The sequence below is a fragment of the Rhinoraja longicauda genome, chromosome 22 (genome assembly GCF_053455715.1).
Source record: "Rhinoraja longicauda isolate Sanriku21f chromosome 22, sRhiLon1.1, whole genome shotgun sequence".
NCBI lineage: Eukaryota > Metazoa > Chordata > Chondrichthyes > Rajiformes > Arhynchobatidae > Rhinoraja > Rhinoraja longicauda.
This window is the reverse complement of record NC_135974.1, coordinates 8,013,523-8,038,024: the sequence shown is the minus strand read 5'-3', so window position 1 is coordinate 8,038,024 and position 24,502 is coordinate 8,013,523. Positions and strand designations below refer to the sequence as shown.

General features: G+C 44.0%; 2 protein-coding genes across 2 annotated transcripts in view; both read left to right on the top strand.

The window, feature by feature from the left end:
• Positions 1 to 23,159, top strand: part of LOC144604373 (neurotensin receptor type 1-like) — a 36,349-nt gene extending 13,190 nt beyond the window's left edge. The window contains exons 2-4 of the mRNA XM_078418689.1: positions 4,072 to 4,273; positions 16,403 to 16,493; positions 22,833 to 23,159. Coding sequence (XP_078274815.1) covers positions 4,072 to 4,273; positions 16,403 to 16,493; positions 22,833 to 23,082 — 543 coding nt within the window. The 3' untranslated portion in view covers positions 23,083 to 23,159. The remainder of the gene's footprint in view (positions 1 to 4,071; positions 4,274 to 16,402; positions 16,494 to 22,832) is intronic.
• Positions 1 to 24,502, top strand: part of LOC144604376 (cytochrome c oxidase subunit 4 isoform 1, mitochondrial-like) — a 420,358-nt gene that overhangs the window by 141,309 nt on the left and 254,547 nt on the right. The gene's annotated exons all lie outside the window — the stretch shown is intronic.

The following is a 24,502-nucleotide window of genomic DNA, read 5'->3' as shown; positions in this document are numbered from 1 at the left end:
AGTCTGACTCAAGCTGCACCCCATCATTCCATACCCCTTCATTTGAGGCATTTTAACCGAAGTGACGGAAGATCCATTGATTATTGAGGGTAAATGTAGAAATAAAGTCAAGTAGACAATCCTGGGATTGTGCTTGAGGGAGTGTTCCCTGGACCTGTTTGCCTTTGGAAATGATCCTGCTCACATATATTCAACAGGTTAGCACCAGGCAGGATTTCTTGACTTGCCTCTTAAAATTGCCTTAGTATCTTATTGGCATTATAAAGCCTCTATTTTAATGTACTAATTAAGCTTAGCAGCCTAGATATAGATGGTAATGATGACAGAAGACAAGGCTCAGGCATTTTTAAGTCAACTACTATGTTAATTTCAGCAGGATAAAGGAGTTAAATTTAAGCCGAGAATCTTGAATGTAAATGATCAAGGAAGGATTAATTATCCAAAATGCCATCTGCAGCTCAGTTGGTAGTGTTCTAAGCTTTGAAGCAAATGGTTTTGGTTCAAGTCCAACTACACAGACTTCAGTACAAAAACCAACGTTCACATTCCAGTGCAGAACTGAGAAAATGATTAAGATAATATGTTCAATTTAGGCCCAGTTAGCTCTCTCAGGTGGATGTAGAGCCAGGAATTATTACCAGGGTCTTGGACAATAATAAAGATTCACACATCACAAAAACACTAATTGTGCACACAAATTCTTACTGCCTTTTGCAGGAGGTTGTTTTGCAAAATTAGGCCATTACGTGCTTTTAAGATGGACTGTTAAGGCACCATATAAATGCATATTTTGGTTTCATGCAGATTCAAGAGCAAATGAGATACATTTCTGGAGCCAAATGATATATGTATTGTGAAGACAATGAGAGAAGAATCCAAAATCATGCTTCATCAATGTTCTTTTACCATTCTTAGTATTGTTTATTTTTTTTCTGAGGAAATCATATCAGCAATGGGAAACATTCCTATCTATAGCCTACATTTTTAATCCTATTTTTGCTCTGTAAACTGTTTCTGCACTGCACGATCAATATTACCAACTGTGATATCACTCTTAGCTGCCAGAATTTGACAGCGTTACTGTTCACCGTACTGCAGTCAATGGATGCTATTTAGGTTGCAGAAGCAATTTTGTTCAACAAACACTCCGTCACATTCTCCATTAAAGAGTCTTTTTCTCAACAATTTTCTTGCAGTTTTTTTTAAACATTCATTTTTTGTGGACTCTGCTGAAGTGATGCTTAGGGGGACTATTTGCTATTGGTTTAATCAGTCCTCTCCATCAGCTTATTTCTAAAATTATTATTATCACATAGGATCAATGTATAGAAACTTTAAAAAAACTGCTGTGGATGAACTACTGTGGTCATCTACATTATGAATAATGAAAGAAACATTTAATTTTCTCACCTAACTATTTTATCTAGTCACCACTTTCACCGTGCCACCAAATTCTCTCAACATAGCAAGTTAAGATCTATCAAATAATAGTATTCCCATAAATTTCTAAACATTCAGAGAGAACACGTACATGGTGAAAGATCTATAAATTAACAATATATGAAACAGCTGAAGAGTTTCTTTCCCAGCTTGAAACTTCGATTGAACTAATTCAAGTGATGAAATACAGAATAAATTGGAAGCAATTGTGTGTTATCAGCTCGGCAGTAGTAGCAAAGCCTAGATACAATCAGAAGGTGGTTCCTGTCTATGCTTTTGCTATTCACTGGGATAATTAAGTGCTGTTTCCGGTATTAATAGAATCTTCATGGCTAAGTGCTACAAGGAAGCTGGCTCAAGGATCTGACTAGTAGAACAGAAAAAGGCTCACTCATCTGTTTAGTTACAAATCGGTTTTATTGGCAAGAGAGAGCAAAAACAATACTTGTCTTGGTATGCACTGGGTCTGTTTTACAGCAGCACACGTCTCTCTCTCTCTGCCTCCGTCCACGGCTCAGCCCGTCGGTGAACCCTTCTCATTCATAAACTAACTTATGGCTTCCTGGCGCCTGCCTTTATACAGGTAAGAAAGCAGCTGGCAATTCCTGGCCAGTAGCGCTGCTCCCAAATTCAAACTATAACCAATGGCAGGGGTTACAGGGACACACAATGCTGGAGCGACTCAGGCAGCAGCATCTCAGTCGGGAGAGAAGGGATGGGTGAGACCCATCTTCAGACTGATCTGGAGAAGGGTCTCGACCTGAAACGTCACCCATTACTTTTCTCTGGAGATGCTGCCTGTCCCGCTGAGTTACTCCAGCATTTAAACCAGCATCTGCAGTGTTTTTTCCTACCAATGAAGTCAGGGGACTGCATCCCAGCAGTTGGGAACAAAGCGGTATCAGACGGAGACTGGCGCGTAAAGCAGCACACATCGCTACACAAATCAATACACTCAGCGCTGCCGGTTTGGCGAGCAAAGATTTAAACAGAGCGCTGTCAGCTTAGCACCCGGGAATCTAAATATATGCGCTTTGGGCTTTAAACATAGTGCTATGGGTCACACAGACTGTTCGGGCAAAATTCTCGTGTAAAACTAAGGTTGTGCAAGGAAATCTAATGGCTATTTGGTAGTCGTGAGCCATTCACTGTCAATTTCCTTCCCAACATCAAGATATAAAAGTTCTTTTCAGTCAACTGTTCATCATTGTTGGGCCCCTGAAAATTACTACCTTCCCACATTAAATGACATGGTGACAAATTCTGGGGTTCCAGACTAATCCAGTAATATTTATCATTGTTCATGGTATATGTTGTTCTAGACACTTTCTGCAGTAAATTGTTTGCACAATATTCTATACGTTGTATTACATTAATGTAACATTTTTACACTTTGTTTTTCAAATTATTCTGGATCTAGGTACTGATTTTACTTTAAGTGTGGGCTTTTAAATAGTTTGCAATAATATAATAATCGATAATCATGTAAGTCTGTAGTTAGTAGTAAATAATTTAGCACTTTAAAAAATATCATGCCACCTCATTAGTTTATGAACATTTTGCCGTTAAAGTTTTCTTTCCATTTTCCTTTCTGTGATGATCCTTTTTATGTTTTACTTTTCACTCTGTGGTTTAATGTTGGTGTATGTTGCTCAGGAATGATAGACTAATCCAAAACGGTGAGACCCTATGTTGTAACAGGGATTTTTTGTGTCGTAACCTGGATTTGTCTGCTGTCAAAACTGTCATTAAAAAACCATCAAAAGCTGTTAACATTTTTTAAAATTATGAACGGTAAAATTATTTTTTAAATATTAAAATATTTGAAAACACTTATAAACAAAAAAATGCAAACAGAGTGAATTCATTGAATAAAATGTAAATGCTATTATACCTACCTATGCACATGATCGTCATTCCCTGTATCGAGGTCTGGCCTGATACAGATTCAATGTAAGGGCAGGAGAATTACAGCAAGCTCGTGGAGTTCAGACCACAGTCAGGGAATTGCTGTCAAAAAACAGCTATCAAGTTCTGGATCCCCGAATTTGTCACTATGTCGAACTTTATGGCATTTAATGTGGTAAGGTAGTAATTTTCAATGATGAACAGTTGACTGAAAATAAATTTTACTTCTCTACGTTGGGAAGGAGATTAACAGAGGCTGGCTCACCATGATGGATGCAGGTAGACCCATACCTCCCTCAGTTCTCAGAGGATATTAATGTGTTAGTGCTACCACGAAACCACCTGCACCCTGAAGAGCATATGGAACCCCAAATGGGAAGATGAAGCCTAAGGGGTTGGTAGCCTGGGTCCTAAAGATCAATTCAGTCCCTTTACTTTGAAATATTATACCCTTCCCTCCTACAGCTTGAAACAAGTAGGGAACAACATGGGCATTTGAGGTAGAGAGAGTGGACATCTTTCCAAAGGTAAGCAGTAGGTATGGATGTGCACAAAGGCAAATGATGTTCCCTTCTGCGATCCCTGCAAATATTACTGCAATGTCAAAGGACAACAATGGAAACAATCCCAGTGCAACCTCGAAGAATGCAGGGAATTCCATGTTGTTGGATCGGTGATGTTTCTATTTTATAATTGTTTCTACTTATCTTACTTTATTTTTAGGTAAACGCATTCCTCTCCTTTGTCATCCCCATGGTAATGATCTCAGTCTTCAACACCATCATCGCCAACCAGCTGATAGCAATCTTAAAGCATGCGGCTCCAGACAGCGGGTTCGGCATCGTTGAGGGTCAGCAAAACACGCTGAGCATCATGGTGGAGCCAAGCCGGATCCAATCCCTTCGTCATGGAGTCAAAGTTCTCAGTATGTATAATCCCTTCACTGTTCACTATTGGGTGCCTTTATTCCACCATAGCCCTGTTGCAGTATGTGAACAGTAAGCTTTCTCTCGGGAGAGTGAGCCGTGAGCTGCTCAACCATTGACATCAGCCGTTTTCTCAAGGAGTTATTCAATGTATTTGTGCATTTGCAGTGGAAGGTCACTAGAAACCTCACATGCTCCACTAAATCACAAGCACACTGTGTGGGTGGGTTTCCAACATTTATCTGTCAAGATTGTGTCATTTTGATTGAATGAACACTGGATGAAATTTCCTGCTCATCAAGAGCGAAATGACCATGAAATACTTACTCTGCAAACGTAGTGAGCAACATTGAAAACATCCTGATATAATACAGTTTGGATAAGGATTACCAATACTGCTATTACTGGTATTTGGTGATAGAGTAAACCCTCATTATAATGTGTCACAGTCTGTCCTGTTCACTCACCTGCCAGCCACGCCCACCACGTTAAGCCAACTCCCCTCACCTGTTCACTCACCTGCTCCAGATCACCAATCAAGCCAGCATATAAACCCTTCCTGCACACACACACACACTCTTTGCCAGATTGTTCTTAGCCCTCATGCAAGACTCTCCAGCATTCTCTCTTGGACTGATTTCCCGTTGCCGACCCTGCCTGCTCCCGACCTTCATGCCTCGCCGTAGCCCTGGTGAACGCCTCAGTCTTCTGTCCCCGACCACGAGCAGGTAGAAATAAAGCTCATTCTAAAACTACTTCTTTGGTTCCGTGTGCTGCATTTGGGTCTACCTGCGGTCCGTTACAATAATGTATTGGTTGTGGGGCAGGTAGGGGGAAAGAACGGTCTCCGTTATTGCCAATTGTCCGCTGTAACTGAGTACGGGTTTTTCCCCCATTGACATCGCTGTCGGGGCAACGGATCAGTATCCTGGAGCCCCATCACTGAGAGCCCAGTGGGACCTCCCTCAGCACAGTGGCCCACGAAGGACGCTCAGCACTACATTGCCCAGCGCTGCTGGGGAAGGGCAATAACCACTACTCCTGTTGCTTATTCCCGCAATCTACTGCAACAACATTGTGATCAGTTTCTGTTTAACCACGAGAGCTGAGCATTGATGAATTCTGCAGCATAGTTTATTTGCTGTTATCTTGTCATTATAGGCATCGGCTTTTAGCTTAGTTGTCAATTAATTCATAGCTTTGGGTTTATCATTCCAAATGTTTTCTTATCTGCCAAGAATTATTGAAACTCAATATAACAAAACAAAACAATCCAAGGTTCGTTAAGAATATAGAAATTACTGGAAACACACCACAAGTCAGGCAGCATCGTGGAAAGAGAAACAGAGTTAAACTTTTAAGTCAAGGATTCAGTTCAGAATAGATGATTCCTTTGTTAGCAATTAATTGGACAAGTTCCTGCATGGTAGACTGGTCCCGAAGGCTAAAGCATAATAGATACGAGACTGAAGAAGGATTCCAATGTGAAATGTCACCTATCCTTTTTCCAGAGATGCTGCCGAACCCGCTGAGTTACTCCAGCACTTTGTGTCCACCTCAGATCTGAGACATGTTGGCAACCTGGATGCAAGATTGGCTTGGTGATAGGATGCTAAGGGTCATGGTGGATAGGTGTTTTTCTGACTGGGAGTCCATAACCAGTGGTGTCTCACAAGGATCAGTGCTGGGAACTTTGTTGTTTGTAATATATAACAAACTCATCAGGAAGGCTGGCTCCGACCTGGGGGCAGGGTTGGATTCATGGGAGGTGGTCTTGGAGGGAAGGATGCTCCTCAAACTACAGAGCATCCTGGACAATACAGCTCACCCTCTCCATGACACACTGGTTAACCTGAGGAGCACCTTCACCAACAGACCGGTTCCACCAAGATGCAGGATGAAATGCCACAGGAGATCCTTCTTCCCTGTGGTTATCAAACTGTACAACTCCTTCCCCTTCTGTCATGGGGTAGACTGAGACTGAGTCTGACACCCCCCCCCCCCCCCCCCCCCCAAGGATGCAGCGGATGTAGCTTAACTGTAAAGTTGGATGGAGCAGTGGCAGATGGAAAGTAGACAAGCATAATGCACTTCAGTAGGTCAGGACAGTTAGGACAGAGAGAATAAATGGCACAGATCTTAGGAGTGTTGGTGTGCAGGTACATAGCTCCTTGAAAGTGACAACACAGGTGGCTAGGGTAGAGAAAAGCAATTTGGTATGGTTGCTTTCATAGGCTATGGCATTGAATATAAGCTTTGGGATGTCATGTTGCAGTGGCACAGAACGTTGGTTCGACTGCAATTATTGTGTACAGTTCTGGTCGCCACAATACAGGGAGGATGTAGTAGCAATAGACAGAGCACAGAAGTGATTCACCAGGATGTTGCCTGGAATGGAGGAGAGGAGGCTGTAGATCTAAGGAAAGATTTCATAGGTAGGGTTTATTCTCCATGGAATATAGGAAGAAGAGAGGTGACCTCACAGAGGTTTATAAAATTCTAAGGCCTTTGATCTGATAGATAGCAGGAATTTTTGTCCTAGGACAGGAGATCCTAGAACACGGGAGTGCAGGTTTAAGGTGGGAGGGGTAGAGTTTTCACCTAGAGGATGGTGAAAATCTGAAATGAGCTGCCAAGGGAATGGTGCAGGCAGATTCAATTGCAATGTTTAAAAAGGCATTTGAACAGGTACTTGGATTGGAAAGGAGTAGAGGAATGTGAGCCTGATGTAGGTAAGTAATGTCGGCATAGATGAGCATCAAGGTCAGCATGGATGATTAGCTGAAGGGACTGTTACTGTGCAATATGATTCAGTGATGATTTTGGTCTATTGACTTAGCACGATTCAGATATGGCTGATGTTGTCAGCATCTCTTTGCATGTTTACCAATTTCAAAATGAAGGAATGTGTAGATGGGAACTGCAGATACTGGTTTATACCAAAGATAGAAACAAAGTGCTGGAGTAACTCAGCAGGTCAGGCAGCACCTCTGGTCAAAAAGGAGAGACGACACCTCTTCAGTCTAAACATATTTCCTTGAAACACTGCTCTCAAAAAGTTCCAAACGCCTGCCTCTGATAATCGTAGAGCTGCTCCTTCAGCTGCTTCACCTTCCCACCCACACCCTACTTTCAGTCCGAAGAAGGATCCTGACCCAATAGGTCACCCTTCCTTTTTCTCCAAAGATGCTGCCTGACCTGTTGAGTTACTCCAGCACATTGTGTCTATCTTCAAAATGAAGGAATACAGGCAAGGTAGTTTTGATGTAGAAGATTTGGGTAATTAGAACAGTCCTACCTCTATTGAAGCATAAATAAGATGTAGCCATCTACACAATACTGTGGGCATGGGCATTCTCTGAATTGACATTATAGAATTCTTCCTGAAGTCTCTGAATATCTCTTCCCCTGACCTGTGATCTGCAGAAAAAGGATTAATTTTGATTGATTGGGTGAAAGATGCATTTCGGAAAGAGGCCCTTCGGCCCACCAAATCCGCGCTGACCATGGCTGGCTCACCAGTTCACTCTAGTTCTATGTCATCCCACTTTTGCGCCCACTCTCTACACAGATTGATTTACAGAGATCAATTAACTTACAAACTCACAAATCTTTGGGATATGGGATGAAATTGAAGGACCCAGAAGAAATGCCAGCATCACAAGGAGAATGTGCAAACTCCACACAGACAGCTTCTAAGGTCAGGATTGAATGTCGGTCTCTGGCGCTGGGAGGCCGCAGCTCTACCAGCTGCGCCAGTGTGCTGCCCTCACGTTGTTTTCCATGTTGCAGCCCAGTGATGTTCTGGCATAGAGGGTTCTTCTGATATCTTCTTTCTTTCCTTCACAACCTTCTGCTGTAACACAGAATAACCCTTGAGTGCGGTTTCCGGGCCAATAACATTCTCCATAGTCTCTAATCATCAATTGTAAACGCTATCGAAGGACAATTGTGGCGTGGCAATTAGGCTTAAACCCATTAAACCACATTCACTTTCCACCAGTAGACTAATTAATCAATTAGACTAACAGTGCTGGGTTTTATAATTCACTTGGTGCTCCCTGGAAGAGAAAACACAACCAGCACCAATAACAGAAAGAAAGCACGATAAAGATTGATGGAAGTTGCAGCATGCTGTTGAATGTAACACTTCGATTGTTTTGATTCGATTGCTTGAGTACATGAAGTGGTGAGAAATGTAGTTTGGGGAAAAAGTATTGTCACCGTTCATACTCTCATAGAATACTGATACTATTTGCCCTAATTATTTGAATTCAGATGAAGAGTGAAGTTACGTAATACTACTTGCTTTCTCACATTCTCCCTTGATCCCATTATAAACCAGATTAAAGTTGAAGAGGTTTTATATACTGTCGCGATGTTGAGTCTTTTCATCTATCAGTGCCCTGGACTGCAAGTGATTGTTGCATTGCATTAATGAAAGAGGCAAAGGACAAATGAGCACTGATCACTAGTGTTTGCCAAGCCTTTGAAATACAAGCACATAATGCAATATTAATGAATAAAAGTGATCTTATTATAGAATTCTTCCTGAAGTCTCTGGTGGTATTTGTGAATTTTGTTTAGATTGTCCATGCAATCTTTCCATTTGGATCAAATGTTATAGTTTCTGATAGTAGATTCCTGATTAAGGAACATGTTACTACATATTCTTCAATTTTTCCATCTTTTTCCACTTAATGTAGCTTTTAAAAAGTAGATATTGCAATGTGCAGTGGGGCATTGGAAAAACATGGAGTCATGTATCACCCACGGTATGCCATTCTTGAGTGAGCCAGCTGTATTTTCCTGCATTCTAGGATTTTAAAGAGGGTGGCTATTGGGGCACTATCAATCATCTTCCAAATCTGCACAGTGATTGTGTCAGAAGGAACTGCTAGTTTAAACAGAAGATAGGCACAGAATGTTGGAATAACTCAGCGGGACAGGCAGCATCTCTGGAGAGAAGGAATGGGTGACGTTTTGGGTCGTGACCCTTCGTCAGAACAGTGATTGTCATGTTTTTAAATTCCAGAGATTCTAGAATAAAATCTAGAATCAGTCTGAAGAAAGGTCTCGACCCGAAACGTCACCCATTCCTTCTCTCCTGAGATGCTGCCTGACCTGCTGAGTTACTCCAGCATTTTGTGAAAAAAAGAGATTCTAGAATGGTTCTTATGGATTGGAAGTTAGCAAATGTAACCCCACTTTTTAGAAGGGATGGGAAAATAAAGTAAGGAGTTATTGACACTGGTGATGTGGAGAATGCAGGAATTGTATTATTATCAAGGAAATTGAAACAAGCCACATCGAAAATAATAGTAGGACAGAATTTATGAAAGGGTGATCATATTTGGATTGGAAGTTTTGTTTGAGATCATGACCAATGGAATATATAAAGATAATGCAGTTGATGCACTGTATTTGGACTTCCAGAAGGCCTCAGGAAAGTGCCACTAAAGAGATTATTAAATAATAATTTGGAAAAAGGGATCAAGTCCAATATATCTAAATTTGCAGATGATACAAAGATGGGTGTCAGTGTGGGCTTTGAGGAGGATGCAGAGAATCTTCAAGTCGTGTAGAATGGATAAAACAAGAACATGAAGACAAGATATAATTTGGAAAAATATGATTATTTCTTGAATAGTGTTGCTGCTGGGCACTCCTACAAACAACTCACCTAATAACTCAATGGGTCAGGCAACATGTCTGGATAAAAAGAATAGGTCACGTTTCGGATCAGAACCTTTCTTCTGACTAAAAGTGGTTGGGGCGGGGGGGGAAGTGGGGGATAATAAACCGGAGTTGAGAAAAGGCCATAACAACTCAGGCTGGCAACAGATGACCACAGGAAGGGTGGAGCTCATAATGGCCCATTGTTGACTGGGGAAGGTGTACGAGGGATACAAGGATTCAAACAGTGGAACAGGTAGGATGACTAGGGAGGGTGCAAGAGAGGGGAGTGGAGGGTATGAAGGAGGCACTTGAAGTTAGAGAAATCAACATTCATACTGCTGTTTACGATAGGATATGTTTGAGGGGATATGGACCAAATGCTGGCAGGTGGGACTAGTGTAGCTGGGACATGTTGGCCGGTGTGTGCAAGTTGGGGCGAAGGGCCTATTTCCACACTGTATCACTCTGTGACTCTAGGACTCCACTCACAGGAACTTTATCTGAGTCCCCAACCTGAGAAATATATACTTACAATAGCAAGGCTGCAAAGAATTCATAGATTGTTACCTCAGATGTAACTGTCTTGCACATGGAGACAGCAAGTAGGCTAGAACTATACTCTCTAGATGTTTGAAGAATGAGAGGCAATCGCATTGACACATACAACATTTTTAATGGGTAAATGCAGGGAAAATGAAGTAAAAGGTCAGATAGGATTGTGTTGACTGGTGGATTCTCCTACTCCCTATGCTTCAAATCGTTGTAGAGTCATACAGCACAGAAACAGGCTCGTCAGCCCAACTCGTCCATAAATCCAAGGTGCCCCATCCACACTAGTCCCACCTGACCATGTTTGACCCATATCCCTCTAAACCTTTTTCTATCCATGTCCTAGTAGGGACATTGCAGTTCTTCAAGGAGGCTTTGAGAACATCCATGAATCTTATCCTCTGTCCATCTCATAATCCCTAACTGTGACAAAATGGCAAATTGACTTGCTCTTTCTTCTATTTCCATTGTTTTTATTATGTTCTTACAACCTTCCCACCAATTCATAAGGCAACAAAGCACCTCCCCTTTAAGAGATGGCGTGCCGGCTTTAAATACTGTGGGTGAACAGAAGCTGGTGCAAATAATTCATAGAGTCGGACCTTCCTGCTAACAAATTAACATAATGGTTAGTGCTGGCGGGATATTCCAATCATTTTAATGAGCAACCAGCTGTGAAGTAAACATCTGTGCCGCAAGAGGAGCACTGATAAAATCTTTCTCCTATTGCATAGAGTTGCTGCACCATTATGGAAGATCTCTTTGTCGTGGTTTCAATTGCACAGTTTTTACAGCTGAAATATATGCCGTTCAGCCTAAAAGGTCCATGGAGTATGTCTGTTCCATGCAAGTCTATTTATCTGGCTTTACCTTAAACAGACTATTACCTTACCTTCCAGACTATTAGCATCTCCTGCTGTTTCAGATAGTGAGTTCCATTTACTCGGTAAATAAAAATGTCTCTCCTGAGTCCCCCTTTAGATTTCTAAGTCGGTATTCAGTTCTATATTAGGCTGCTTCTACAATGAATCAATGAAAGAAAACTGGATGCACCTGGTATTATACAGCGCATAGTTGTGTTTGCAGGCTGATCAAAATCACTTCATGTTCAATATATTTATTTCAAAATATCTATAAAAACAGTAAATGGATTAGCATTTTACATCCTCGTTGATTTTTAAATTGGGAAAAATCACACTAGACAACCAATCATTATGGTTGTCAACCAATCAAGAGCAAACCACCAAGTTAAAGATGCCTGCAATTGATGGGAAAGATTCATCCCTGTAACATGCTCTTGCCAAATCAGCCCTTGATATTAATAAGAGGACTGGGTCGTTTCCTCTTACCTTATATTTGCGACCGATAAAACAATATTGCAAATAAAATGTTAGAAATACAGAGCAGTTCTCTCAGCAACAAGAAAGGGGAAAGAGTTTAGCATTTTGAATTGTGTCGGAAGGAACTGCAGATGCTGGTTTAAACCGGAGATAGACACAAAAAGCTGGAGTAACTCAGCGGGACAGGCAGCATCTCTGGAGAAATCAAATAGGTGGCTTTTCGGGTCGAGACCCTTCTACATTCTCTGCCTACAATTAATGTTCATTCAGACAATAACTGAATCATCTCTATGATTCGACAGATCAGCAAGGTCAAAGAATTACAGTAAACCCTCATAGTAATGGACCACAGGGGAGAAGGTGGTGTCCGTTATTGCCGATTGTCCGCTATAATCAAGTAAGGGATTATCACTGTATAAATAGTAGAAACAAAACAACTACAGTTGCTGGTTAATACACAAAAGAACACAAAGTGCTGGAGTTACTCAGATGGTTAGGCAGCATCTCTGGAGAACGTGAACAGGTGACGTCTCCGGTCTTAGACCCTTCTTCAGACTCTGGACCTGGAATCCAGGTGAGTTGGCCGGGTGTGAGGCTGTGATCGACGGAGTTATTGGTCAAAGTCCGTGGGTGGCCGGAGTGCAGGCAATGGTCAATGGTAATGATAGTGGTGGCGGTGGTGATGGTGGCAGCCGTGGTTGTGGTGGTGGCACCTGTAGCAGTGCCGGCGGCAGCAGCGGTGGTGGTGGCGGGAGCGGCCAGGGTGGGTGCGGCGTAAAAGGAGGCGTCTGGAGAGGCGGTGCAGGCCAGGGTGGCATCGGCAGCCCAGTGCAGGTCGGTAGGTCAGTCTGCTATAACCAAAGTCCATTATAAAGAGATCTGTAAAAATGAGGGTTTACTGTACTTTGGTTCTGTGCAGTGTTGGCTGATGACATCTGCTGCCGTGGTAAGCTAGTAAAATGTTATTTTATGGTGTATGTAGTTAACACATTAGCCATAGAAAGAAAGATTTGGATTTACATCGTACCTTTCATGATCTCAAGATCCATTAAAACCACAAGATGGCGCAGCGGTAGAAACATAGAAACATAGAAAATAGGTGCAGGAGTAGGCCATTCGGCCCTTCGAGTTGCTGCCTTACACGCTTGCTTGCAGGAGACCCGGGTTCAATCCCAGCTATGGGTGCTGTCTGTGCGGAGTTTGTACGTTCTCCCCGTGACCGCGTGAGATTTCTCCGAGATCTTTGGTTTCCTCCCACAATCCCAAGATGTACAGGTTTGTAGGTTAATTGGCTCGGTATAAGTATAAATTGTCCCTAGAGTGTGCAGGATAGTGTTAATGTGTGGGGTTTGCTGATCGTCATGGACTCAGTGGGCTGAAGAGCCTGTTTCCACGCTGTATCTCTAAAACTGAAAACAAATCTTTGCCAGCAATCTGTTAAATGTGAAGTGTTGCATTTTGGCAGGACAACCAGGGCAGGACTAACTGTAAACAGCAAAGCTCTGGGGATTGTGTGGTAGAATAGAAAAGCCTGGGGTTCTGGTTAATATCCATTGGAATTGGCAACACAGTTGGACAGGGGTGGTGGTAAAGGCCAGAAGGAAGAAACCTTTCACCACCCAAGGTTTTGATTGCAGAGATGTCATGTTACAACGATACATGACGTTGGCAAGGCCACATTTGAACAACTTAGGAAAATTCCAGTCAATCTGCTAGAGGAAGGATTCCATTAAACAGGAAAGAGACTCTGAGGAATGACCATATAGAGATTTATAAAATCATGGGGGGCACAACCAAGGTGAATAGCCACAGCCTGTTCCTCATGGTGCGGAAGGTTAAAGCTAGGAGGCAGTGGTTTAAGATAAGAGGGGAAAGATTTAAAAGGGACCTGAAGGATAACAATTTTACAGAAATGCTGTTGGACTGTCGGGCAAGTCAGAGGCAAGTGCGACTAGCTCATTCACGCAACTGGATCAGCATGGATGAGTTGGGCCGAAGGGCCTGCTCTGTGCTGCATAGCTCTATGACCCTATGACTCGACTTTTGACATGTAGATGAAATGCAGGAAATTAAGCAGCTAATTTGCACGTAACAGTTTAAAAATAAATTGAGATGAAAGCCAGGTGATCGGTTTAATAGTGATGGTGGAGGAATAAATGTGGCCGAGGGCACTAAGGTAATACCACTCCTTTGGGTATGGATTTCTCACATTGATCTAATAAGGTAGGTCATAAGGTCATAAGGAATGGGAGTAGAATTAGGTCATTCAGCCCATCAAGTCTACTCTGCCATTCAATCGTGTCCGACCTATCTTTCCCTCTCAACCCCATTCCCCTGTCTTCTCCCCATAACCTCTGACAACTGTACTAATCAAGAATCTATCCATCTCTGACTTAAAAATATCCACTGGTGTAATTTCTAATTAACATTTCATACAAAAGGCACATATTCTGAGATTGCAGTATTGCAATCCAACTTTCAATCGTTTCACAAAAGATCTATCACGTTTTAGGGAATAGTACCGAGCATAATAGTGCAAACAACACAAGCTAATGATTGAACACCGGCCTCATCTTCAGTGACATGTTTACGATCTCTGACATTGCAAATTGTAAAGGCCAAGCACCAAATGAGTCATGAAAAAAAGACAACGCTTGAAATACCCAAGAGGTAATGCAGCATTTCTGCAGGGAGAAACAGAGTTAATGTTTTGAATCCATGACCTTTCATTAGAGCATTGGCCCGTGCACAAAAATCACTGATTTTGGCATCTCTTCCTTCAGAATCAATCGTCCAGTTTCAGGCTCCCTCCCTAATCCTGGAATTTCCACTCGTCAATTTAATTTCATGTTTTGTGTATCTTGTTCTGTTTTATGACTTGGCAGACCAATTTCCCTCCTGGGATAAATAAAGTTCTATCGCATCGTATTGTATCACAGTCTCTTGTGTCTCCATCTCTTCCTTAAAAAGCATCTGAGTTCAATTACTAAAATAATGGAAATGATGAAATATGTAATAGTAAAGCATGATGAATTGTTAATTTGATAACAAAATAATTTCAGGAATTTACTAAATATCCTGGGTATGAACATATTTTAAGAACTAAAGTGTCTCTATAGCTGTACCCCCCCCCCCCCCCCCCCCCACCTAAGGGGTCTGTTAAGTAATCATGCTAATTCACTAAAATTGGTCAATTCGAAAAGCCAGTGGTCTTTTTAAAAAGTCCACAAGAAACTAATTAATATTTCTTTTAAAAATTACTAATCACAAGCTAAAAACTGGCCAAGTTTGTTCCTGAAGTTTACATTTCCATTTTTTTTCATTTTTCCATTTGCTATACAGTAAACACAATTATTAAGATGTAAAAATACCTGGAAAACTAAAGAAATACTCTCACAGAAGCATGGGACTAGAGTGTGCCTTTTCTGGTCACCTACCAGGCTTAGTCCCGACCCCACCTCTTTTCCAGCTTTCTTGCCCCTATTACTCCCGTCCTGAAGAAGGGTCCCGATCCGAAACATCACCCTTTCCATTCCCTGCACAGTATTCCCTGACCCACTGAGTTACTGTAGCACTTTGTGTTGTGCGTTTTTTGCTCAAGCATCTGCTGTTTCTTGTGTTCCTTTTGTGATGTTTGTTCTATCGGAAGTCAAGAAAAGTCAAGTCAATTTTATTTGTCTAGCACATTTAAAAACAATCCACGTTAACCAAAGTGCTGTACATCAGTTCAGGTACTAAGAACGAACATACAATGGCACACAAACATAACAGCACATACATAAACAGTTCACAGCGCCCCCTCAGAGGGCCTCAAACGCTAGGGAGTAGAAATAGGTTTTGAGCCTGGACTTAAAGGAGTCGATGGTGAGGGCAGCTCTGATGGGGAGAGGGATGCTGTTCCACAGTCTAGGAGCTGAAACCGCAAAAGCGCGGTCACCCCTGAGCTTAAGCCTAGACAGTCAGCCGACCTGAGGGACCTGGAGATAGAGTGGTGGGTTAGAAGATTTTTGATATGGGTGGGGGGGGGGTAAGCCCATTTAGGGCTTTGTATGTGAATAGGACTTTGTATGCGAATAGGAACAGCTTAACCATTCAAGCCCACTGAGCACAGTGTGATCCCACCTGTTCTTCACACTAGGAGAGGAATTGGTGGGGTAGATGCACAGAGCGTATTGCCCAGAGCGGGGGAATCAAGAACCAGAGGACATAGGTTTAAGGTGAAGTGGGAAAGATTTAACAGGAACCTGAGAGGATCCTGCTTTCACAAAGGGTGGTGGATGTCTGGAAAGAGCCACTGGAGGAGGTAGTTGAGGCAGGTACTATCGCAACATTTAAGAAACATTTAGACAGGTACATGGATAGGACAGGTTTAGAGGGATATGGGCCAAACGCAGGCAGGTGGGACTAGTGTAGATGGGACATGTTGGTCAGCGTGGGCAAGTTTGGCCGAGGGGCCTGTTTCCACACTGTATAATCTTCTTAGTAAAGTTTAATTGATTAAGAATGGTGATTAAGAGTTTTTAGAATAAGAGTTCAAAGTTATTTGTTTTGTTTCTTCAGGAGCCGTGGTCATTGCCTTTGTGGTCTGTTGGCTTCCGTATCACGTACGACGTCTCATGTTCTGCTATGTGCCCAATCAATACTGGACAGAGTAAGCACCAACTGATTAGTGTTCTGATTTGATAACAATATGTATGCCTAATATTCTATGAAAGAAAATAGGACCAACATTTCAATTGTATCTTTGGAGTGTTTTAATATGATCTCTACAGATTGTTACTTGGTTTAAAGATGAATGTGCCAAGTAAATTGGTTGTGGATTCAGGTCATACTCCTGACACTTGCTGTGCTGAGGGAGAACCACTCTGTCAAAAGACATGCTGCCATTTGAATGAAGCATTAAACCAAATGCCTTATCTGGATGTAAGATCCCAAGAGCTTGTCACTGTACCCCAGTACACGTGACAATAAACTAAACTAAACCAAATCAACCATCGCACTATAACTTGGGTAGAACTGCGGAGTCAATCCCTTCCAGGCCAAGAGTTAGCAATCAATATTAACAAACCTATCTATTTATGTAAGCATTTCAATGTAACATGTTCATTTTCACTTGCTATTTGTGGAAACTTACTGTCTACAACATGGCTGGAGCAAAAAACAAAAGTATGAGAAGAATCTGGTGATATAACATTAACAATAAGAGTTTGCATACATACCGTCCTTCAGTTCTGAGTTTATGGATGGAAACAAGACTTAAATGTATTCATTCTAGATTTGGATTTGGGAATTTTAATTCATCTTTGATAAGGAAGGATCCACCTTTTTGTATTTATGTAGAAACAAGGCACTGTGTTGTGGACGCAAGAGGCTGCAGATGCTGGAATCTCGAGCGTTAATGCATCATTCCTTCCAGATGAAGGGTCTCGACTAGAAACATCAACTGCTCATTTCCCTCCACAGATCATGTCTGGCCCGCTGAGTCCCTGCAGCAGTTTGTGTAGAAAAGAACTGCAGATGCTGATTTACACCAAAGATAGACACAAGATTCTGGAGTAACTCTGACATAGGCAGCATCTCTGGAGAGAAGGAATGGGTGATGTTTCATGACTCGACCATCTATCCTATCTATCTAGACCAGCGTTTCTGAACCGGAGTTCCCTGGAACTCTAGGGTTCTGCAAGAGGTCACCAGAGGTTCCGAGAGAAATAGTGATAAATAGGCCAATTTATCACTGTAATTATCACATAATTTATGCCTCTGCTGCTGCTGAGCCATCAAGCTGAAACTTTAATAAATGCACCATTGCCTGGCACAACTTCCTGCACCTTCACAATCTCTGGCTGGAAAGTCGGGGCCAACAGGAAAGCCACCCCACTTGACTTTGTGCTGAGGTGGCTCATGTAGATCCCACTCCAGGACCCAGGTGGGCTCGTCACTAACAACAGTATGCGCCTCTTGCAGAAAGCTCACTGCATACTTCCCCTCTCTGAGGACCGATAGATGGTGAAATCTACGAAGGTCCCCACTTTCTGCCGTTTATGTTTAGGCTAGCTACTGTGAACTTGAAGACACACTACGGTTTTTCCTCCCACTCCTTGTGGGAGTGGAGCCCCTCTCTCTTAGGAGCTTCAAAAATTCCCTGAATTGACCCTTCTCAGGCTCAAGAAGACCACTATCCTTACTGTGAAGGATAGCACGAAGTGTCCGGATAGTTCCCCCCAGGGTCTGGCCACCGCAGCTCTCCGGACTTGCTCCTACTGCGCTGGTGTTGTTTCAAAAACTCTCGAATCTCCCAGATACTGGCCGCTCGAGACACAGCACTGGAATCCGGGCATTCTGCCAACCCACTGACACCTGAAGCAACATCTTCCCCCCCACTGCACTCAAGGTCATGGTCCAGGTTCGGCAGACTGCCGCTGGCTGCCAGCTCGCTCTCCTCACTGCGTAAGCTGGCTACATCATGCTCCCCCCCCCCCCCCCCCCCGGCATGAACCCACCCCCGGGATCAGTGTCGAGGGAGAGTCCTGACGCCTCTGCCAGTGAATGGCCAGGCTCCTGCACACTCTCCCAGCCCCCTACAACTGGGCCTGGGGAAGAACAAAAACAGGGCGCCCCCAGGACCCACGGTTCGCAGTCACCCCCGGAATCCGACTGAGGGACACGACCCGCAACAGCCCCGTCCCCCTCCGCACCCAGGGAACCCACTCCCCCAGCATCACCCAGAGAATCTCCAGCCCCCACCACCAGGGGAGTAACCTCACTGTGGCCCACTGAAGGAGCCGGTGGGGCCCCCACCACCAGGGCAGTAACCTCACTGGGGCCCATTGAAGGAGCCGGTGCTTCTGGCGTCTCCCCTACTTCCTCAGCCGGTGGGGCAGCACACCCCTCAGCTACTCTCGTAGCTCTAATGAGGAGCACAGGCTGGGAAACCACCCCTACAACCGAGACCCCCCCTTCGCGTTGTGTCTGCTCATCCTCCATCCCAGGGGACACATTTCTCGGGCAGCCAACCCCAACAACCGGTGAGATAACACCCTCGGAAGGCCCCTGGGACGAAGGAACAACCTCTGGCCCAGAGGACACTAGTCCTGGGCCACCAGCCTCGACAGGAATGGAGGGTCTCGAGGTAGGCAGCCCCCTCACTTTAGGCCCAGGACCGTGCTCTTCCTGAAGAGGCCCACGCCTTCTTTTTGACCCACTGATGTGCGGTAGTACGGTGACCTCCATAAAGGAAGAGTCCTCCACCTCCACACTACCAGCTTCCTCTCTTTCATCCCTTTGTTCAGCCACCGCAGATCCCAACTGGAACTCCCCCGCCCCCTTTCCGAACCTCCTCAGCTCCTTGCTGAGCCCCGCCAGGTGCCCCCTGGACCTCTCCGGGCCCAACAGGCACCCTTTGGGTGGGCTCAGGTGAGGGCGTGGGCCCATCCGCTTGCGGGCGACTCGCTTTAAGATGTTTCTTCTTCCTCTTGGCCTTCCTCCCCCTCTGCGTCTGCCATCCCTCCCCCTGCACCTCACCGTCAAGCTCCGCCGTAGGTACAGGATGTGGGGGACCGGGGGGCAGTGCTGGCCAGGGCCGCCAAGGTGGAGCCGGCAGCCCCGGGTGGGCCAGGAGTGCTTTCCTGGGATGCAGCCTTGGGATATCTCGCAGCCGTCCGGCCATTGGGACAATCCCTGCGGAAGTGCCCGACCTCTTTGCACGCATGACATCATGCTTGCTCCCAACTCCAATACACGCGGTATTGGAGCCCCTAATGCTTGACAAAGAAGCTCCCCTACTCGCCCGGGTCTGTTCCTACTTCCATGAACACCCGCCTCTTAAAAGTATAGCTCCTTCTGAGACGGGTGCTGCTGCGCCAGGACTGCTTAAGCCTAGTCAGCCTGGACCGCACCTCCCCAATCTCTGCCAGGTGTGGGCAAAGGAGCGCATCCCGGATGAAAGTGGGAACGTTGCGCAGGAGAATCGGTCTCACGGCGGACACCCATGGTTCCACCGGTACAAAGGTCCCCCCCACTGCAAGCCCCTTCTCCAAAGCTAGGCCCACATCCTGCTGTTCCTTTAGGATGAATTGACATTTACTCCCTCCAGCCTCAGCAGAGGCAATCTCGTCCTTCTGGAAAAGATCTAACCGACTCTCCGCTATTGCCTCCTTGGACCACCGGTCCCTGGTTTGGACCGTGATCCCGTGCTCGAGCCCCCCCAAGTCGACATAGAGCTCCTCCTCGAGTGACCCCAGAGCCGCAGCCGAAGCCACAGCTGTGTAGCTCCGAGCCCGAGCCTGAGCCCGAGCCGCTGCCATCCTGACAGGGGTACAAACCAACATCAGAGACAACACCAGTCTTCGCTCACGAACGGTCTCAGAGTCAGTCTCAGTCTAAAGAGCAGCAGAAGCAGTTCTCTCCAGTTGAGCAAGGGAACACGCCCACGCTTATCCTCACTGCCGAGAGCAGGTTTTGGGGGCTTTCTGAGGCCTTTCGAGCCCCTCCGGAATCTGCCAGATTTGAAAAGTACCTTCTCTTCGTTGAGCCCGAGGGCCTGGTCTGGGCAAAATGGTATGGAAGCAGGGTTATGATGTTAGAATCGACACAAAACACCCCCTCTTTCCAACTCCCAGTCTCCAGGTACGATTGGCAATCTGCCAGCCACTGCCGCTCCCACAGCACTGCAGAAAAGCGCTGGAATTCCTCACTAAATGGAGAAATCCATCAACAAAGGAAAGTTTCCGAAGTCCAATGTTCAGTCAAACTTTGAACTCCCACTGCCTCCGTCCTTCTTCCTTTGACAAAAACCTTAAAAGGTAGCTTCAAATCTTCTCAGCCGCCACCGGAGGGGGAAAGAGGGAGAGAGAGAGGGAGGGAGAGAGGGAGGGAGAGAGGGAGAGAGAGAGAGAGAGAGAGGGTGAGAGGGAGAGAGGGAGAGAGGGAGAGAGGGAGAGAGAGAGAGATCGAGACAATTCTGTCTTCTATTCAGAGATGCTGCCTGTGTCACTGAGTTACTCCAGCATTTAGTGTCTATCTTCCCTGCAGCGGTTTATTCTTTTCAACATTATTTCTAAGAGCAGGAGAGTTATTTGTGCTCTTTATCCTATTACCAATCGCTCAGTCAGCACTAGTCAGCCACTGCTGACATGGATATTCTCGCCGTACTGGCTGTTAAAGCTTTCTGTGTACAAAGTGGCTACTGTTTTTTCCAAATTACAACAACTCATATGGTCATTGAGTCATACAGCATGAAAACAACCCCTTCAGCCCAACTCGTCCCTGCTGACCAAGATACCCCTTTAAGCTAGTTTCATTTGCCCGAATTTGGCCCATCGCCCTCTAAACCTTTCCTATCCATGTAACTGTCCAAGTGTCCTTTAAACCCATCTTTGCAAATAATTTATTGACTGTAAAATGTTTTGGGATTTTCTGAAATTAATATGGAAGGTGACAGATAAATACAAACCTTGCTTTTTTAAATTAAATTTCATCTAATGGATAGCGCAGCCTGAGTGACTGCGGAACGCAGTGTGTCTGAATAAACAGTCTGTGTCACTGATTAAACATGTCACAAAACTCATGCTCTACCAGGCAACTGTGATCCTGCTCAGTATCTTCCAAATCCACTGAAAATATAACAGGACCAATGTTACTGTCCTCTCTCAAGCCAACATCCAAAATTATTCTCGTCTCTCAGGTCAGCATTGAGGCCTAATTACTCTTAGTTGCCTCTGTGGTGCAGGGCATGTCGTTCACATGCCTGAAAGGTACACATTCTAAGCTCTGTCGCGGAAGAAATTACTAAACAGGCAGAGGAAAAGATTGAAAGATGTTCTCAACATAACCTTGAAGGAATTACATTTTGCCACTGACTCCTCAGAATCTTTGTCCGTGCCTGTTCAATGTGGTGGAAGAGATTGTGTGATGGTACTAAGAACTGTAATCCAATCGGAATTCAGAGTGGAAAGGAGTCCTCCTAGATCCCAAGAAATTCCCTGTAAAATGAATAGTGAAGAAAACCATTTGCGTGACATTATGCATCTACCATGACGGTTAATGCTGAGCTGGAATTGGTCTCATTTTATCCAGCAATGCCAATTATCCATCCACTTTAAATTATGACAAATCTACTTTTCAAGGGGGAAAAGATTGAGATAAACGTCAAAGAATGCACTTATATACTAAAAGCTATTAACAATGTGCACATTGCAGATTATTTAGCATAAACAAGGGCCTTAGACCTGAACAGGTTCCATTTTGTAATTATACTCTGTAATCAATACCTTATGAAGATTAAACATATATAATCTTCCCTGCCAGGATTTGGGATAATTAACATGTAGTTTTTGTGCATGAATTAATTCTATTAAAAAAGAGTTTGCTAAATACTTGGGGGGAGAAGGAATTATGGTATAAAATGTAAAAAGAATAATCAAATGAGAATTGATAACTGAAGGAGCATTACAAGCACTATGAAATTAAATTTGTCCTCTTAAACACTTGATATAAAAGCACATGTACATTATTTACAAAATTCAGCCTCAGTGATATCAGTGGAATGGAATTTCAGAATTGAAAGTCAATGGTCATAAGTTATTATCGTGTGGCTTTATCACGCATAACAAATGACAAACTTCAACCTTTTCTGGGTCAATGAGGCATTAATAGAATCCTGTCTTATTTTGTATCTTCCAGAAATAAAGTTGATAGGAGATTACCATTTAATAATTGATTTGTGGTTACTTAGAAGTTAAGCCGAAAGAAAGGAGTCACTAGTCTCAACAATTTTAATATATATCTATCTTCAAAAAGATTTTATGCAATTTCATAATATGGAATTAAAACGTTATGTATTATGCAATTTCAGATGAACTGTCTTGCTCAAAAAATCTTTTTCAAAGAATACTGTTGCACTCATAGAATACTGGTCAATGCATACTTAATAAATTTATTATTAATGTTGCTGTATTTTTGTTATCTTAATTGCTATTATTACTTCTTCCAGATTTCTCTATGATTTCTATCATTACTTCTATATGGTGACAAACATCCTCTTCTATGTCAGCTCCGCTATCAACCCTGTCCTGTACAACTTGGTCTCTGCAAACTTCAGGCAAAACTTCTTCTCCACTCTCAGCTCCTACTGCCTTCTCCGGCAACCAAAGCCCAAGACTCGCGCAGTTAGCAGAAAGTCAAATAGTATTTCCAGCAATCATACTTACTCCAACGTTCTCACCAAAGAAACAATGTACTAACAGATAATAATTAAATTCAAATAGTTAATGAAGAAATTGAGAAGTGTGAGAAAATAACTGCAGATGCTGGTACAAATCGAAGGTATTTATTCACAAAATGCTGGAGTACTCAGCAGGTCAGGCAGCATCTCAGGAGAGAAGGAATGGACGACGTTTCTTCAGAAGGGTCTCGACCCGAAACGTCGCCCATTCCTTCTCTCCGGAGATGCTGCCTGACCTGCTGAGTACTCCAGCATTTTGTGAAGAAATTGAGAAGGTTTACAATGACTGATATGAATTTTGGAGAACTAAGATATTCTCCAAATTATGTAATTACTTTTTTTCCTAAATAATGGGATGTTATTATTAAGATACTTTGTATAAATTGAAAGGCAATTTCCTGGAGTTTCCAATCAATCAGTGTTTTTCTTTTAACAGCATAGAGCACATCTGTGTAAATGATCACAGGATCACAGGGGCAATATACTGTTGCTGTGGATTCTGCAAAATTTGCTCAAGTTCAATAGACATACGCTAAAGCTCTATACATCCGGCATGCTCAGGACTAGGGTGGTGCTGAGGAGCAGATATTTTGGACAATTGGATGCATTCCAACACTTAATAGACTTTCAATTTAAGACGCAAAGTGCTGGACTAACTCAGTGGGTCAGGCTGCATCTCCGAAGAAAAAGGATGTGTGACGTTTTGGGACCGACCCTTCTTCAGTCTGAACCCCGACCCAAACGTCATCTATTCTTTTTCTCCGGAGATGTTGCCTGGCCTGAGTTACTCAGACACTTTGTGTCTGTCCACCCATCACTTGCCAGGATTTGTCCCACTCCCCACTTCTCTTCCAGCTTTCTCCCTCTGACTACAGTCAGTCTGAAGATGGGTTCTGACCCAAAATGTTGCCTGTCCATGTTCTCCAGAGATGCTGCCTGACCCGCTGAGAAACTCCAGCATTTTGTGTCTTTTTCGTAAACCAGTATCTGTAGTTCCTTGTGTCTACATTTTCAATGTGCTTTTAGGAATAGGAACACTTTATTGTCACATGTGACAAGGCACAGTGAAATTCTTTGCATGTATACCCAAGGTATACAAATAGCGGCCGCCTATGGCACTGACAAAGTTGCACTAAGTATGCCGGCTACTCCTTTTGCCGTTTCCCCCCCCCCCCCCACCCCACAGTGGTTCCCCCAGGCCGTGTCCCCATTGTCCATTGTTCTTCTCCCCCCCCCCCCCCCCTCCCCCCCATGCTCTCATCGACCGTCGATCACGGATCAACCCCCGAGGCATTGCCGCCACCGAGGCCCCATCGCCGCGAGGTCCCACCACCACCGCTGAGGCCCCACCACTGCCGCCACTTCACCGCCGCCGAGGCCTCGCCGATTCTTCGCCGCCGAAGCCACACTGCTGCCGACGCAGAGGCCTCATCACTGTC